At 35.6% G+C, this 20,006-nt stretch overlaps 1 protein-coding gene across 1 annotated transcript in view; it reads right to left on the minus strand.

The window, feature by feature from the left end:
* Window positions 1-7,630: 7,630 nt before the first annotated feature.
* The window catches only part of PLXDC2 (plexin domain containing 2), a 451,667-nt gene continuing 439,291 nt past the window's right edge, over window positions 7,631-20,006 (minus strand). Inside the window, exon 14 of the mRNA XM_014539380.1 lies at window positions 7,631-8,774. Coding sequence (XP_014394866.1) covers window positions 8,658-8,774 — 117 coding nt within the window. The 3' untranslated portion in view covers window positions 7,631-8,657. The remainder of the gene's footprint in view (window positions 8,775-20,006) is intronic.

Below are 20,006 nucleotides of genomic sequence, written 5' to 3' on the forward strand. Positions count from 1 at the left end.
AGTAGTAAATTCCTGGCATTGGGAGTTCCCATGATCCCAGCTGGCATGCAAAAAAGGCTGTCTTTTTCCCCCCTGAAAATAATGTACTTCCCAGGCACTGTCCAAATACCTCAAATGAGGCAAATGAAAGATTTGTTTTGACCAATCTCTGAAAAAACTGAACCCTGTCAGACAGGGCCCCAGGATTTAGTGATAATATATACAAAATGTCTGTGTCTAAAGAAACTTAATTCATTGCCCTAAAATGATTTTAACATTTCTTAGCAAGAGAAGCTCTGATTTCACATAATGGTATTTTCAGAGTCGCCTGGTGGAGGACACTTAATTTGAGAATTTATTGCCCTGCTACTAATATGACAAACTGAGTGTATTTTTGTTCAAACACCTTGAAAATGATGACTTAGACTCGACTACAATGTCTAGACAATATTCCTTGAGTCTGGGTCCTGCGATGGTCAAACTTCATAGAGATCCAGCTAGGGGTCATAGTTGAAAGTTCCCTTTCTTACCTTTCCCTCAGAAAAGTTACTTCTGTTTTCATTGTACCTTATTGCCTGTGTATGGTTGGCTCCCTCGTGGTCCCTGGGATAAGGGAACCAAAGAACATTCCTTGTAAGTCACAGGAAGATAAATACAAGTCTCTTTTTGGTTATTCCCTGACCGTAAGTAACCCAATTCCCTACAGCAAAGACCTCAGCGATTCATAATGAGTGCCATAGAAGTACAGGCAGGTGATGGCTGAGTTTTAGAGGAGCTAAGGGCATCCTTTGCTTTCTGTATGCCATGTGATTCTAGCATAATTTTCAGGATCTGTGCTCCAGTATCTGAATGACCTAGATTTGAGCTGAACCTAATTGAATATTTATTTGCATGTTGCTCTGAAGAAGTTGAAAACTCTGCTTGGTAGCATATTTTGATATTTATTTTTTTCTCTGAATTATCCCCCATCCACCCACTCTTATGTTTATATCTCTCCCCACATAGCAAACTTCTAAAATTAGTTTCATGCTATGTGTCTATTCCATAGGCACAACAGGTTTTTAGCTGGGTGATGAATAAGAGATATAAATGCATAGTTTTATAATGCTTGGGGACTGAGAGACTATGTTTAAAAATCAACATGGCACGTCAAAATTTTTTACTGTATTTCCTTAGGAGAGAATTTCTTTTAGTAATTCTCAAATGCTAATAAATCTTAGAAATTAGAAAAAGATGAGTACTAGCATATGGTTTGCATTATTTTTTCCAGCCTTTTGTTCTGGATTTAAAGGAACATAAATCTTTCAGTGTAGACAGTGATCTGGAAATTAACAAGAATTAACATTGAGAAGCCAATGATGATGTAATTCACAAACTTCTAGGGAGAATTGATTCAAAAAATTAGGTAACTTTACTCTCATAATTACCACCTTACTTCTTGGCAATAATCATTGTGAGAACAGTGGGCACTAAATAGTTTAAAAGTTATGTGAGGCAATAACAAGGCAATGGTATTACAATTTAATTTGAAATTGAATATCCACTTAACCAAAATGTTAAGTAATACCATACTGTCTGATAGAATAGTAGTAGAGTAGAAAATTATATATACACTTGAGGCTCTCCTCAGTTATGGTTTTCTGATTTCCGTGATTGTCTTATGAGAGCTCACTTGTCAGTATTCTATACCCTTAGACTTACTTTGCAATGAAGGCTTTCAATTGTGTGTCCATACTAGCAACTTGTAGTCAATAATTACGAATGCTTTCAAAGTCTGGTTGGTCTTTTAGCAAAGGAATAAAGGGAGACATGATATTCCAGTTGGGCGTTTGTTGTTATTTGTGGGAATATCAAGAGGCTGACTTTGTATAACTTCTCCAGGTATTTTAATTGGTGCAGAAGAGACACAAGTACAAATGGATGGGATTCAGATTTATACATAGGAAATGAATGACCCTACAGGAAAACTGACATAAGGCACATCAAATTAGTAAAAACTTTGGCCTGACTTTAAACTCCCAATTTTCAGTTACTTGGGACAGTCAAATGTTTTGTTTTTGTTTTTGCCCCCACAGAGGGCCCCCCCCTCCAAAAAAAATCAGCATCAGAAATAGAAAGCTCATCCAGATATACTTAAAATTAGAAATGCCAAACTTCAACTTCTCTGCATGTTTGGAAGGCAAAGATAAAGGAACAAGATTTGTAGATGTGTGAATTGACCACAAGAAAACACCTCAAAGCAAAGTCTCTGAGATACTACAGTTTCTGAGATACTACAGTAAGTCCACAAACTGAAGCAAATATTACCACAGTAGCTGTTATAGCAGCAAACATAACTGCCAAACAGCCTAATCTCTAGCTACCAAGTTTCCAGAGATAACTAATCTCCCAAAACATTTGTTAAGTCAAGAGATGGAGAAATAGATAAGGATATGATGTTGGGTTGTGGCTGAAATCATGACTTTTTACAGTCCCGTCTAATGCAAAGAGTTTATGATTCCAAGTCTTATTGTAAATGGAAACCTATCTATGATAAACATTAAGTGATAAGGGAAACAGAAAATTTCCTTTTTTTATCCTGATATATTTTGCTCACTAGCTAATTCAGTAGATTTCCCAATCCCTCCAGGGGACATTAGTTGTCACAACTGCATTGTTGTGTGTGTGTGAGAGAGAGAGAGAGAGAGAGAGAGAGAGAGAGAGAGAGCACTCCTGGCATATAGTCTATAGAAGCTCTGGAAACTGACAAAACAACCTACAATGCTCAGGAGGACTTCCACCCCTACTCCCGAACAAAGACTAATGAGCCCCAAAGTGTCAACAGTGCTGAAGTTGAGGACACTTGAGATGGTCTAATAAATGACAAAGAGCCACACACATCTAAAGTGCAAATGCTTCTTTGATACACTGGTGTTTCTGGAATATCTTAAAAAATACGATGTTGATAATTTTAAAAAATGCAACAGATATTGGTGCAAGAAGGTGAACTATTATGCTTAGTCAGAAAGAATTCAAGTGTCCTGCAAAGTTCTCCTGTGTCCAGCACAACTTTGGATATATAATTTTCTTCTCATTAATGAAATTAACACATTATTTAAAATAGAGCAAACAGCACAGATGTGCATGCAATGATGTCCCATTTTTCATAAACATTCTTCAGGCAAATACTTGATAGTTCCTTATCTAAGTAGGATAGAAAATTGGAATTGGATAAAGAAATAATATTGATCGTACCTTCTTGCCAAATTGTGTTTGAGGATTTTACCATACTACAAACAATTATCACTATTTGTATTTATTACTATATGCCACAAGATCTTCAATAAATATTTAAGTTGATTGAGTGGTTAAATGAATAAACAAATAAAGGAATGAATGAAAATGCTCTTTAAAATGTAAAGTGCTTTACAAACACATTGTAGTATGGGTATATATGTAATAGGTAATGCTGCAGACATCATAATATTTGCTCAAAAAAAAAAACAACAACAAAAAACCTTCTCAGGACAAAAAAACAGTTCAGACAGTTTAGAAAGCAAATAAAAATTGTGATTATATAAAGGATAAGAAAACCTGCTGTGAATATCATTCATTTTCTGGTACATTGGGGAAGAAATGAAACAAAGGCAGAAAAATTTTAAATGGCAAAAGAGAAATAGTATTGTTAACTTAGATAGTGACAGGTAGGAGTGGGGAGGGGGGAGGTACCTGAAAACCCAAACAAAGATCCTGTAATAGCTAGAACTTGAAACCACAGGTTGTTATTAAAATGGCGCCATTCTTAAAGCAGCAACATGATAGAGGAAGATTGGTCCACTGTTCTACAGGACAGAGTAGACAGTCATACAGCACATAAAGCTAGAATTTAGAAGGACTGTGCCTTCTTACCTGCTTGGTTGACCTTACATGCTGACAAAGGAGTATGGACAAGGAGAACTTGAACAAAAATAACCTGACAGGAGTTTCAAGTTCAAGACCTAGTTATGACAATGTGAAAATTACTTTTCTCTCTTGGACTCAATTTTCTTATCTGTGAAATGAAAAAGTTGAATTAGATGACCTCCCATGATTCTGGCATACTGATGCTGATGCCAAGAGTGGGGGCAGGGATGAGAAAGAAAAAGCAAGAGCAATCATTTGAAATTAGTAAAGCACATAAAGTAATAAAATATCTGAAAAATGTCTGAAGAAATACAAAGCAAAATAACATTTTACAGGAGCAAGAAACCATAACCACAGGATATATTTTTCAGTTAATCTTATTTAAATATTCATTTCTTATCATGGAATGGATGTGTCTTGAACCATAACATAGCTTATAGCAAAACTTTTTCTCAAATATGCAATAAGTCCTAGGAGCATCACCAAATTTATACTTCTTCAGAATGAGGAAATAAGAAGAATTTTTTTTGCCAACAGTTTAATAAATTATACTCATCTGAGAAAATGTATTATCTGCATATTAGCATAATTTAAATTAATTTTATTCATTTTATGCAATATATAGTCTTCTTTTGCAAATTTTTACAATTAAAATTAAGTTCCACATATTTATATTTTAATGTGATAGCCCCTTACATTTGTGTTACAGGGATAAAAAATATTTAAAGTTATTTGCGTTTGAGGTATTTCCTTCTAAAGGGAAGCCTGCTGGTCAGCTCCTAAGCCTCCCTTTGCTGTGAAGAATAAACTGGGAAATTAGAAGAAGCTAGAGATGCTAATGACTCTACTTAATAAAGAAGTGAGCCAGTTGAAGTATGAACATAGAGGCCTTTGGTGTGGGAGAGGACAGATGGTTGGGAGAGAAGTCACATAGAGGAATTAGTAAGAGAAAATATTAAGATGGGCAAAGAGAAACTTAAGTAATTTGTGTCTGCTTTGAAAGTATTCTCCTTTGGCAGTTTTTCAAGAAATGTATTGATCTGATTGTCTTTGAATGCTTTGTGTATTGATGAACTTTTTTTCCTGAATGCAAATGTGTGCTGGTACTGAACCAAGAGCTGTGCTTTATTTGGGTTGCATTGACATATGGTTTTAAAAGTCTGTACATTTAGTCAATCTGCATAATAATCATCTTGCAGGAAAGATAGGATGCATATATTTTTATTTTCCCAAATTGCGAACTCTGACTCATGGAGATTAAAGTGATTTTGCCAAAATAACATAGTGGACACTCAAAGTTGTATCAGCTGGTATTTTTTTTTTCATTTTTTCATCATGCCTCTCTGAAATAAAAATGCTTAGATTAGCTTAGAACTACCAAATCTTCTTTATCCTCCTCCTTTTTCCTCAAGGGAGGGGGCTGGAAGGAAAGATCCCTATAGCACCACATAATAGAATTTCTGTGACAACAGGGAGATTCTGTATTGTCCAACATGGTAGCCACAAGCCACATGTGGCTATTGAGCACTTGAATGTGACTAGTGTGAGTGAAGAAATGAATTTTTATTTAATGTTAATTAATTTACATTCAAATCACCACATTTGTCTAGGGAATATAAGATTGGACAGCCAGCTCTAGAAGCTACATGTGACAGATTAACAAATGCCCTAGGTATCTTGAACTAAAATAATAACTGGGGCAAATTGTAGGTTATCATGTATCTTTAGTTTTCCATTTGTTAATATATCTGGAAGTCCACACCCTTTATAAACAAACCAACATTGTGGTCACAGCTATCTGGTTGACTTAAAGTATTTTTCTTGACTTTTAGTACTTTTATCTAATCATTGAATATTATTTTTGCAAATAATGAAGATGAATAACTAACTCCCTGTATAGTACCATTCACTTGATTTCTGCAGAAGTTTGCATGTTTTCCTTTGCTACTTTTAATTTTTAAAATTGTGATTCTCTCTCTATGCTCATAGTTTATTAAGCAGTGTACAGACATGTCCTTTTTAATATATTATATATGTATAGTTCAAAGTATCAGCATCTATTCTGAATTTCCCGAAACTTCATGTATATCTGCTCTTCTGTTTCAATAAATGGTCACCAAGAAGGAAACAGAGACATATAAAATAGATTGAAAATTTCATGAAAAAAAGGGATTCAGCCAGCCTTTCCCCTTACCACTAAAGGATTCATGCACAACAGAAACATTTCACCACCTTTAAGTCTCTGTTCTGTTAGGAAGCTTTCCCATACTTCAGCAGCCTTTTTCCTTCCAAAAAGTTGTATCTATCACTTGGTGCTTTAGTTCACTGAACAATTCAGAGGGTTTTATGTTTTTCTACAGAATGGCCGATTCTCTTGAATAAAAAATGGAAGAGCCCTAACCGGTTTGGCTCAGTGGATAGAGCATCGGCCTGCAGACTGAAAGGTCCCAGGTTCGATTCCGGTCAAGGGCATGTACCTTGGTTGCGGGCACATCCCCAGTTGGGGGTGTGCAGGAGGCAGCTGATCGATGTTTCTCTCTCATCGATGTTTCTCTCTATCCTTCTCCCTTGCTCTCTGTAAAAAATCAATAAAATATATTTTTTTTAAAAAGGAAGATGGGAGAGTATAAAGATAACACTACTGTTTCAAAGAGTTGTGTAAGAAGTTGGATATATAGGCAGGGTTTATATAACTGTCAATCAACTGCTGTGAGAAGCCACGCCTACCACAAAAGCTAGTGAAAGAAGCATCATCTTATCCTAAAAGGAATCGTCTAAGTGTCCCTTATGTCTTTGTAGAATACCAGTTGCACCAGTTACATTGGCAAGTCATTTGGTTATCGCTATCTGATCAAACCTACTCCACAAAAAAATAAGTTGGGATAGTTCATATAAACTGAACGAAGCTACGCAGAGAGATTGTCATCACATCCTTCAGTCACCTTGTCTGTCAATTTTTTTTGCAATTATTAACTAAGTACTTAGGAAAAAATGACCACCCTCAACAGGTACTTAAAAATATAAAACAAACTGCATGGGATGGAAAATGGCACTAGTTTACATGAGACAGTTGTGTACATAAATATGATACTGTTAGTGAGCTGCTGTCATTCAATGTAGACACTGTGTACAAGACGTCAAGCTGTTAGTGAAGTGCTGTTTAAGAGATCTCTGCTTCTTGATACCAGAATCTGCAAATGGTAGACATTGTACCCTATCCAAACCAACAGCTTCTTGGCACAGGATGTAAGTTTCATGGGTCAAGATGTGATGAAGTTGTACACACAGTACCTTAATTTAAACTTTAGGAGCTCAGTATTTAGATATTAGCCACTTTTCTCCTCAAAAGGATGCCTTTCTATCTTCGTTCAGGGGGAAATTTCAAGATCTGGATTTTCTTTACAGGGCAAATGACAGCTCCATTTAAGGAGTGTTGGGCATCTGGTTTATTTAGCCAGGGAGGGAAGGAGTCGATATGAATGAAAGGGTGGCTCAAATAGGCAGGGCAATGATTGGCATTGCAACCAATTGAACCACTTTTGCTAAGTGACATAAAAATATTCTAATATTAAGGATTATTTTACAACTCTATGGAAGTATGCAGTAATGCACCTTGCATTTGTTTTGTCTTGATGACAAAAATGCACTCTTAGAGTCACAAGAGCCTGCCTTGTGTTAGTTATAAAGAAAAATATATTTATATATATTTATGTAACTACTATGTGCTTTAAAGAAAATTACTGTATGATTCAGCAGGGTTCTTTCATTCTTTTATCTCCAGGGATATGCTGACTTGAATGGCTTCTTAGAAGGGAATCGACAATGAAATGGGCCTTTAGTACTGAAACGGCAAAAAGTAAAAAATACCCATATACTAAGAATCCCTTAACATTTTTGTTAAAAAGTGATTAAGGAACTACTCATCCTTTTGTTTCCTTCAGCCAATAGCAACTGTGGCTTCATAGGACTTCACAGTTGGGAAATGGAGGCAATGCTTCGTAAAGCAAATCAAGTTTTATTCTGAGGAGCGAGAATAGAAAGCCTCATTTGCTACTCCCTCTTTCCTAATCCTTAGCTAACAGGTTGGAAATTCTATCACAGCTCATAAAAGGGCATTCATTAACAAGAGAGGGGGAAGCATAGTTTAAACCTCCTGTGCAGATAAAAGGTTCATCCTATAAAGTAATGAACCTGTTGGAACAGGTGGATGTAGACCAGAAAAAACACAATCCTTTGGCCACACGTCTGATGAAAAGATAGAAAATTTCTTATTTTGTGTTTGTGTTTGTTCCTGCGTGAGCTATTTTTCTCAGCAATCTTGACATTCATCATTGGTCTTTTGGGTGGAAGGGTTCCGGCTTTGGAACACAGTTATCTTTGAGACATCAGAGAAGAGTATATGAACCAAAGGTGTAGATCCTTTGTGAACTAAAGCTTTGTTATTAGTGTTTTTGTTCTCGATCCCTTTGCAACCCTGCACCTAAGCCGATGGCACTGTAATCTTGTCATAATTCTGGGAAGTCCACACGAGATGTTCTGGGTGAACTATAGTTGCCATCCTCAAAGGAATTCTATGTTCAGTGGTAAATGGTGGCTTGTATAAGTTTTAGTTTTTCTCTTACCCTTCCTGGGCTGGGCTTGTCCAAAAATCTTGTTTCCTTCAGGCTACAGCAGCTTAGGGCTCCCTGTGTGTGTGTGTATGTGTGTGTTTGTTTTTTTTTTGTCTTAATGGTATAGGAAAAGTTTTAGTCTTAACACCTGTAAGCCAGCACTGGTGCTGTTCTGTCCTAGAAATCTTAGCACTGCTCTGATACAATAAAACCTTCCTTCTCTCCCACTGGTTCAACTTCAGCATAGGCTGGGTGGCCAGAACCTCTTCGAAACTTCATCGCAGGCCATCTGCTTGGGCGTCTCTAAAAGAGAAAATGAAAACACAATGAACACCAGGGTGGTGATCACATCAGAAGAAAATATATTTGCCAAGTAGTTTAGATTAACTTCTCAATTAAATTTAGTGATATGTGAAATTCTCTCTTATTACCACCACAGCTGGAATTATATACCCACAAAGCCCCATGACTGAATTTCCATTATGGTACCATCAGCCCCTCTTAGGTGACAGGCATTTGCCATACCTACCCCCATCAGATGTAGAGCTTCTCAAAGGTAAGCTTTATGTCTTATGCATATTTATGTCTAAAAGATCCTACAAATGCCCAAATATAACTAGGCAAAAATGAACTGTAGTAGAAAAATGTCTTCTTACTATGTAGCCACTGACACTTTCTCTTCTCTAGAAGTCAATAATGACATCATTTCATTTTATTAATTAACTTACTCAAAACTCAAGGCCATAAAATTCTACAGGGTACTTAGAAGTGTACCTCAAATTAGGTGCCAGATTTTCTGGCAAATAAACTAAAAGGAAAACCACTTAATATCTTAAAAAAATATTTATTAAGCTGAGACTTCATATATATTACTTTTTGTGCTTGAAAATTAACAAATGTCATGCCCTGAAAACTGAATCCAGCTTCGGAGGGCATGAACCATCCTGACCTTATGAGCTAAATAATTGCCCATATGGTCACTAGTCCTAAAATGCAGGTTATTTCTATAGACAAAGGACTGCATGTCTCCCCAGTACTCCATCCATCAAACAAACACTAAAATTCATTTTATGGTCACAATGACACTAGAAACTATTAGTCTTCTTAATATATCTACAATTTTAGAGTAAATAATATAATAAATATTGAAGGAAGTTTATTTCTACCTAAAGAATTTCAATGTGAAAAAAATGTTAAATATTAGTGTTGATATCCTGGCATTTGGCAGCTTTCCAGATTTGCCAATTATATTCCAATGTCAATGATTAATGGCTGCAGAAGAATTTTCATACCAGGTATAAATGAGTATTAGTTCTACTTCCTGGGAAAATACCAATCAAGGTAATTGCATTTTGCCTTCTAATAATATTATGTACTGTCTATGTAACATTATGTGGTCAGAATGCTTTATATGTGTTAGCTGATTAAGTCTATGATGTAAGTGGAACTGAATTATTCATATTTTTCAAAAGAACAAGTTAAAACTAAGAGAGAGGTAGGTAAAAAAATAGTGTATCTCTGTTGGAACTAAAAATCATCATCGTTAGAAATATACAAAGCGTCTCTAGGCAGATGGCCCTATAACTCATGGTTACTCCTGTCTGTGGGAAAATGCCAATATGCCACTATACTCACTATTTATGACCCCTACTCTGGTTTCAGTAACTTCACAAATGGACTTCTGAAGCCACAACTGCCCTAGTCCTTCTTTGAGTCAAGCAGCTCAACTAAGTCTTTGTTCTGAATCCCCACGTTTCTAAGACCTGCCTGGCCTATGGGTCCAACTGGCAAGTATGGCCCGTGAACTAGCACTAATTAATGTACAACCCAGATAATGAGAATGTTGATAATGATGCCTGTGAAAGTTATATTTTGTTAAGCTCCTAACAGTAGTTCATGCTTTGTACTAGGTGACTTATATATATGATCTCATTTGATATTCAGAACTCCATCATTTATATTTTTTCACACTTGTAAAGTTAGTAAATGGCAGAGCCAAGATTTAAAATGAGATCTATCTACTTCCAAAGTTAATTCTCCCCACTGTAGAACTTAATTCTTAAAATTCAGTGGCTTGTGTATAGCTTATCTGAAATTTGTGAACATGGTTCTATTTTTATTTCAGTCTTAAAAATATACCCTTATCAACAACTTCAGTATTCTGTTAGTAAGTCAGAAACATTAAGTTAATTATTCTCTTTAATAGCTGAAAAGAATGCAGGATTAATAATGCTCATCATGTACTTTGTGAGCTCATCACACAAGTCCTCCAAATAAAGTACAAAAATTTTGGACAGTGAAGCTTCCTCTGTTAACATAATCCTAAACTTATTTTCTGAATTAATTACCTTAAAATTTTCTCTTGATTTTTCCTACTATTTGTTATAAACACACACACACACAGACTTGCCCCATCAACATTTAAAATCACCAGAGATCCCGCCACTCACACATAATTTGCTTCAACTTTCAGTGTCCACCACTTATATGCATTTCTAGGAACAATGAATCATTGCACATACTGTTTTACGAGCTCTTTTTCCCCCCCACAAGTAAACACTGAAGAAGAACTATGCCTCTACAAAATTATTTTAAATGTTTGTAACGTATATTATTTGTAACTAAATGTTTTATATAATCAACTTGATATTTGAGGTAGTTTTCCAAATTTTTTGACAATATAAATAACATTACATTGACTAACTTTGCTACTCATCTGATGAATATATCTCTTACTAGTTCCTTTTATAAACTCTCAGAAGTGGAATTATTGGGCCAAAGCGAATGCACAAAATATTTACAAAATCAGAAATGTCTAGTATGGTGCTAGATGCTGTGTTGAAGGACATATGACCAAAGAAAGGTTTGGAACATACTAGTAGTTTCTGGTCCCTTTGGGAGTATGTACATGTACTCCTGCTATTTTTGCCTAGATTAAAATAAAATGCCTTTTTCGATAATGATATCTTAATATAGCTCTTTTTTCTTTTTGTTAAATAACTTTTTAAAAAAAAAATCTTTATTGTTTAAAGTATTACATGAATCTCCTTTTTCCCCCATTGACCTCTCCCCAGTCACCCCCACCCCCCAGCACATGCCCTCACCCTCCTACTGTCTGTGTCCATTGGTTATGCTCATATGCATGCAAACAAGTCCTTTGGTTGATAATGATATCTTAAAATTCATAATTGAACTCTAACAAATATCATACAACTGGGGTTTTAAAAATTTGGTCTGATTTTACATTCTTTTACATCTTCTTGATATCTCTAGCTTAGCCCTAAAGATACCAAAGAGTAATAACTTTACCAAAATTCTGCTTTCTTTCTAGAATACTTTCACATATAACACAAATTAATTATATGATCTTAAATCATCTGATTTCTCTGGGCCTTTGTTCCTTCACTTGTAAAATATTATCTAAGGGTTTGTCCTCTAAACTCTTAGGATCCTTATATCGGCTTGCCTGAGATAATTGGTTTTAACGTTGTGGGGAAAAAAAGAGTGATTTAAAAATTCCTCTGTATGGTGGTTCTTCTGATCATTGTCCCTCCTGCCTCTCTCCACGAACTTTTAGGATTTCTAAATTTAAGGGAAATCTATATAAATTAGTCCTAATTGAAATGCTTTTCTATGTCGATCTTCAGTCCTTCAAAGGTTTCCTTATAAAAGAAAATAATGGGGGCAGTTCTCTGTGAGGGAATGTCTGAATAGTTGGTTCTTATAGAAAAATCTTTAAAGTTGATGCTATAACATGAGGCATCTATCCAGTGGACAAGGGGGTGTAGACACCTGATGTCTAGCACTGCCACAAAGTGCTGTGGTCACAAGTCTGCATTTTTATGTCTTTCTCAAGGCTTAGACATGTCTAAATCTGACTTCTTTTTAGAACAGCAAATTCACATTCCTGCAGAAACTGATAGGGGAAACAGGATCACTTGCTAGCAGGGGAGGATGTATGCTGAAATTGAAAAATTCAAATCAGAAGGTAGTGGAATTCATTACAGAAATTTGGGAAGTAATGCTTTAAAACATTAGCGGGCATAATGCGTGGGTGATCTCTAATTTCATGCTGGAGAATTATTTATGTGATTAATTACTTTCAGAAGTCAATGTTCACATTGATATGCCGGCTTGGGTGGGCTGTGCAATCAGGTATTCTCCCTAATTACTCCTTCAGTACTATTAATTGAACAGTCACCCAGATCTGTCTCAATGGTCTGTGGCAAGATAATTAGCTGAAATATACATAAACAAACCTGCAGGGTACCCTCAGTTAGCAGTGTACACACAACTGCAGCTGGAGACTTCTCTTCAAGCTCAGTCAGCAAAGCAAATAGTCCTTTGAGTTGGGTTAGATGAGCTTTGAAAGGAAGTTACTAGGCATGAGTGTAAAAGAAAATGGACCAGATTTAAAATTCAAGGCTCAGTTGGAAGACACTTGACAAGCAGCTGGCTGGAAATTTCTGGTGTTTTGTGCTGCCTTCTTCAGTCAACAGGGGGTCGTAGAAAGAAGCTGGGATCAGACTGAAACAGCACCTGTTAGTTCCCATCAGAGGACTTAGGTAGTCACATGATGTCTTTGTTACTCAGTTTCCCCATTTGGAAAATGAAATAAACTAGATTATTGTTTTTCAACTTCTTTCCTTTTTAAATTGAAAAAGTGTTTGTCACAGACCCTTTGTTCCACTGAAATCTTGCCTTGTAATCCAAACCAGATTGTGCAGAGTAGGTCTCCCTTCACTGGGAGGGAGGAGCCCCTGCTGACATGCTCTTCCTGAGCCATGAGGGAGCCTGTGGGCCCTACACCTTCTCAGAGCATGTTTTCGGAAACTACAGAACTAAATCTGCATTTCTCAAGCTTGACTGTGCATACAAGTCACAAGGGATCCTGTTAAAATGCACGTGCTGATTCATTAGGTCTGGGGGGAGGTTGGAACTCTGCATTTCAAACAGGGCCCCAATGCTGCTGCTGGTCCACACTACACACACACTTTGAATAGCAAGGGTGGTGACTGTCTAAGGTCTCTTCAAAGAGGAACATCTTTAAAAGTGAGTGGAAGAAACGGTATTGAACTCTGACCTTCCTGTGTCTCCCATGGGCCTTCATGGGAACTGAACCCTCCTTGTACAGCTGGATTAATCTTTCCGTGTTTAGCTTTGATAAAGTTTGTTCATGAAAGGGATTCTTTTTTCTTTTATAAAACTCTAAATTCCAAATATCTCTATTCTCCTTATTTTGTGTTGACTATTATTTCAGTTTTAACAAATTACATGTCTGGGTTGCCAGATTTAGTATGAAAAGGGATTCTTTTTTCTTTTATATAACTCTAAATTCCAAATATTCTCTATTCTCCTTATTTTGTGTTGACTATTATTTGAGTTTTAACAAATTACATGTCTGGGTTGCCAGATTTAGCAAAATAGAGAACACCAGTTAAATTTGAATTTCAGGTAAACAGTGAGTAATTTTTTAAAACTATAGTTCATAGGACACACTTATACTAAAGAAAACTACTCATTTTTAAATTTGAAATTCCAATTTGTCTGGAGTCTTCTATTTTATTTGGCAACCCTCTCTATACGGAAACACAATGTTTTGGGGCCCTGGCCAGGCAAACTTGCAATCTAATTAAAAGAAACTACTCCTGTTTGTGGTTGTGCCTCTTTGCGTCATGGATCGTAGGTCACTTTTTCCTTAAAAAGAATCCTCAAATGGACTTGTCTGTCTTTGGGGCTGGCCAAGAATTCCAAAAATAACTAACGTGTGAAGAAAGCCCTAATGTCCTTTCACACATTTTCTGCTCATCTGAAATTGGTTGCTCTTCTTCAGGTGGAAGCTGTTTTGTTGTCCTCTTCTTCAGCTTGCAATTACTTGCCATTAGTATGTTGCCTTCATTCTCGAACTGCCCTGTGTATGATCCTGAAGAATTAGTCAACATAACCCAGAGCTGGCACATGTCTGAGATGAGAATCGTCCCAGAGCATGTAGAGAACAGCTACACACTGGGATAACAGAGCCATCATATTATTTAAGGGATTTTCTAAAAGCTAAAATATTCTTAAAACAAAAATTAAGTGCTTTTCCATTAGCTGTTAAATTAAGTACATTTTTTTTCATATGGGAAGAAACATCTTTTAATCATACATTTCAAACATTTAGTGGCCATTAGTTTCTTTCAGAGTCTTTCTTTCAGAGTGCTTCACAGGCCTCACTACCAATAACATCACCGGGGGAGGTTTAAAAATTAAAATAAAAGTACTTAGGTTGAGGCCCATCTCAGCTAACTGATTCAGGATCTCTGGCTGTGGACTATGCAGGTGTATTTTTAAAAAATTCTTCAGGTCGGTCAGATGCACAGTGAGGGTTCAGAACCACTGTCAAACCATATTTCTCTTGGTCCCATGTCCATATCCCAGAGTGTCCCGCTCTGAGCTTTTGCCTGTGACATTCCCACTCATCTGTCCCATAATTTACTTCATTATGTTTGCCTATCCAAACACTATCCATTTCACATTATTTACAAGAAAGCTTCCCGGATCTTCACATATAGATTAGAAGTCACCTTTCATTCTCCTGCATTGTCTCAGACATTTCGTGGTACCTTTTCCCTCTTATTCTGTGACTTCTTTAGAGCGCTCCACTATGCGGCTTACCCTTCATTCTTGACTCAATCCCTGTTTGCTGGCTTGCTATGATGGTCTATTCCTTTGGACCTTTTCTATTTCTTTTTCCCTCTTCAATTTGCTTCCTTTCCTGGTTTATAAACACTAAATGTTAACATGTCCTAAGGTTTAGCTACAAACACTAAACTCTCTTTCTGTCCCTAGCATTCTTTTTTATTTTATTGGGTTTCAATTTGATTATATTCTCACCTTCATCCATTCCTTTTCCCCCGTGCTTTTTTTTTTTAAGGCACAGATGTGATTTGACCATCAGCTCAAACCAAATCTGCTTAAAATCCACCCCTCATGTTCATTCCTAAACGAACTCTGTCTTTTGGCATTTCTAATTCTGTTCCTGGAAACAAATTTCCCAGTTGCTCAGATTTTGTATTTTTCCTTCCTTCTTTCTTCTTCACCTCATGCATTCAATGCAGAGAATCAGGACACCCTCCACACCTTGACCACCAATTACCTACAGAATTGTTGGAAACTGTTTAATTTCTTGGAATCTCAATTACTGATCTGTAGAACAGCGATAAAATGTCTACATTTACAAACCTCATTGGGAAGTAGGTGAGAATAAAAGATGATTGGTTGTAAGCACTTTCAGACACAAAGTTCATGCAAGTGAAAATTGCTAAATTCTATCTTTTTCATTCATGTGGCTCTTGAATTAGCCCCATTCAATGGACACCCTAATTCAGCTCTCAACTATCAAGTCATACATGGATTATTGATACAGCCTCCTAATTCTGCTCAAGTATTCTTTTACTCTACTAGCTTTCTCCACCCCCTTTCTATTTTCAAATTATATTTGAAAATATACCTGTCAATAGATATTAATATATAGTTGAATAAGTCGATTCCTCTTGTCCTTTCTCGACTTAATGCTCTTCTGAAATCATGTACTTCTCTTCCATGTAAAATGTCATCTCCTATTCTTTGCTTAGGCAGAGCATAACACTTTTCAAGACTGTTCAAATACTACCTCTTAAATGAAATCCCCCATGATTAATCTCTCTATCTTTCTTAAGAATTTTATGGTATTTAACTGCCCTCTTTATTCAGCATTGCTTATACTTTTGATGTTTGTTTTATTATTATTGAATTCATATGTGGCTATTTGGCTTTACAGTTTGTATGTTCTATATGTCCACATATATAATAAACTGGGAAATATGATTACACACAGGGTGACCATATGACATTGTTTTAGAGTGGGAGAACTATTAACAATTATATTAGGCAGCGGATATAAACTGGGACAGTCTAGGCAAACTGGGATTAGATTTACTCTAGTTACACCCCTGTGATATTAATCACATCTACCAAATTGCACTGCATAAATAGGAGCTTTGGTTGCGACTGATTTCCCGTGATACAAGCTGAGAAATTTCCAGTCTTCTTTAGCGTTAGCTCATAATATTATGTTGATACTGCATTTGGCAGTACCTCTTGATTTTTTGAACCACATTGCCACAGTGGTTGTTTTCTACTAAACTAGAATAATAATTTGCTATTAGATAGGCAATTTAATCTGAGGAAAAGTAATTTGCAATGAATTTACAGGCCAGTTTGTTGCTGCACAGTGGCTTGGTTAAAAGACAAGATAATGCTGCTCTGGCCATAAATGTTCTAATAAAAGTCTAATGTGAGTTAGTGTGACTCGGCACGACTGGCTGTATTCCTTAAGAGGTTGTTCTCATAAAGTTCCTTGTATCTGAGCATCAATGTGTTTCTCACATTGTGAGGTCAAACAAAAGCTGGCAAATTAAGCTCTGTTTACCCATGACTTAACAATGGTAGTCAACTGTTTTCTGTCCTAAAATGTTGTGTGCTTTAATCCATATTTAATCACAAGATTATAACACAACCCAATAAAATCACTTATGTCATCAAATTTAAGAGTAGACACTAATCATTTGAAGACTATATCATTGGACACTATATCATTTATTAACTATAAAATCTTTTACTTAGAATACTTTATTATTATACCCACTTTTCACTGAAAAACATTATAGGCAATTGTTATCCTATCTGCAGAGATGAATGAATGAGTATTTATCGTAGGCTTATAAAGGCAGCAAGGCAAGGCATATTTATTTGTCTCTATATAATTTGGAAGTCAGTCAGAGATAATGATTTATTCCTTTAAGAGGAGATTCATAGAGGAAAGCTAACTGGTTGAATCTCTCCTCTTAGCTCCTCCTGATAAAGATTGGGGATCTACACCCTGTCCTGTCTGGAAAACAAATTTGTACCTCTTTGGAATGTGACTCAACTGCATAATTTATCAGCACAAGAGAGTTTCAAATGAGAAGAAAAAAGCACTTTGTCCATCAGTAGTGATTATAATATAAAGACACAAAGGACCACAGAGTTAAATAACATAGAAATGTGGTAAATGCCAACTTAAATTTCAGAAAATATGTTTGAATACACATTATTTAAAAATTCCCTAAGGCTCCTTGGCAGAGTGGGAAAGAAGGAAACAGAGTAACAGAAGTGATTTTGAGTGATCAAAGCAGTTTAAATCTTAGGAGAAAGAAAGAAAAAGCATGAAGACAGAACGCAAAACACAGAGGACTTTATTTCTAAGTGGAAAATGCCAAGTATGCTTTGCTTCTCCTACCGATATAAAGAAGCATATATATTTGACTGTCAACTTCTCTTCTTAGTAAAATTTAAAAAGTTCATTTGTGGAGAGGACTGTGAAATAAAGGAAAAAGCAGCACTTGGTATCTGGTTCTATGTACTTTCTTCTGTTTCATGTATCCCCTCATTGGGACAGGTTTGTTTAAAGCACTTTACAATCAGTTCCTTTCCTGATAAAAGCCTTTGTTTTTATGCAGACTTTTTACAAAAGACAAACTGGAGTCTTGCTTGCCATTTCGAGACATGAACATGAAATCTAAGGCATTAGCCATAATATGAATTTCCTTAGAAGTTGTAAAGTTGGTGCTCCTTCCCAATCTCAGGTTATTGCTGCATAAATACTTATACTCTCTGGATAGGAGAATTGTAGTCTTCCTCGCTGTGTGGGTATGCGTTTATTTTTTTACTTTGTGTTACTCAAAAAAGAGATGTCTTCAAAAACTGCAAGCATGTACAGTCATGACTTCTATTTTACTTTGTTTTTGTTTTGTATCTTTCAACTTTGGGAGAGGGCACAAGAACATCCTACACTTACAGGAACGGAATGAACCTTAACTTCATTAATTACAGTTCAACCTGCTATATAATATATAAATATGCTCTGTGTACTGGCCTGAGTACCACTTCTGAGTGCCTCTGATTATTAGAAAGTCTTTTTATTGAGCCCATATTCATATATTCATAGTTTCTCCCCAGAGAACCTCGTGTCCATCCCTCAGATCCATTCAGATCAAGTCAGATACTCAATCATGTGACAGCCAATTAACAACTGGTGAGGAGCTATTTTGCTCCTCCTTTTATACTTATCTGTGCTAGAAATTTCCTTTTCCTTCATCCATTTCCTGCATGGATCAGAGGTCCTTAATATTCTTAATCTCTCTCCTCTGAACACACTTTAGGCTGGCCATGTTCCCCTATAAGCATGGGGTGCAGAATACACCCTACACTTTGGTGAGATGCCTTCCTGTCTTTTAGGAAACATGTTACATTTTTAACTTGACAGTCACATACTAAATTATACATTTTGATATCACTTTTCTCACTAAAATTCCATGTTATTTACTTATCCTCCTCTACATCAAATTTCCTCCATATCAAACTTGTATATATTCGAGATTCAAGTATAATTATAAGCTACTGAATCACATATATTTCAAAGTCAACATCAAGGGAAATTAGAAAAACTAAGGAAAAATATATGTGACATAAATTGAGATGTAAAACAAAATATATAAAATTAAAAGAGGATCACTCCTTATTAGAACCATAGAACTTTACATTGCACTAAGATTTTGAAAAACTATCATATATTTTTCTGTTTATAAAAGAAAAAGTTTTCTTCTTTTAACAAGTATCATTTCTCCTTCAAAGTCTTTGGCAAAGACAACACTTGGCACAGAGTCAGTGTTCATAAAAAGCTTTTTTGAACAGATGAATGGCTTTTTCATTAAAATATAAATGCTATAATTAGCTGAAAGTAGAGAAGGTAGTGATATAACTAATAATTCTGACTAATATGAAAAGGGGTTTTAATTTTGAATCAAAATGATTTTGTTTATATAAGAAAGATTTTATAGAGTCATCACCTCAAGAAAATAGAGCAAACTAATCTTACTCTATTTGCAAATTAAAAGTACCTTTGGCTAATCTCTTCTAATAGAATTACCATTAGTGTGATTATTTCTGTCATTTAAAATACATTTCCTTATATTTTTATCCCCTAGATTCTGAAATTTTTTAACACCTGGAACTAAAATCCAAAATTTTAATCCTCTACCAATCACAAATCACTTTAGTATTATTTATATAACAAAGCATGTCATAATAATCAACTTATTTTCAGTTGTTTTGTATTTCTGCCAGAAAAAAAATGATTGTATGTGGAATTAGTGGGAAAAATAATCTTATAATTGAATAAATTCATTATTATTGTGAAGCAATAATTACTGCTAAAATTAAAGTTCTATTCCTGTTTCCACAAACAAGATGACTTAAGTATTTATTTTAACAAAGAACAGTTACCAAAGTCACAAGGAAGAAGTTACTCGACAGTTGATATTGTAAGTGGAATAATCTCCTTTTAAAAAGGTAACAGAGGAAAGGAACTGAACACTTAAAACATATAACATGTACTTACAGATGCTCATGTGAATTATAGCTCTGCAAGTTTTTATGTATTTATTCATTTGGTTCTTTCATCTACTAACTTCC

The sequence above is a fragment of the Myotis brandtii genome, unplaced genomic scaffold (genome assembly GCF_000412655.1).
Source record: "Myotis brandtii unplaced genomic scaffold, ASM41265v1 scaffold215, whole genome shotgun sequence".
Lineage (NCBI taxonomy): Eukaryota > Metazoa > Chordata > Mammalia > Chiroptera > Vespertilionidae > Myotis > Myotis brandtii.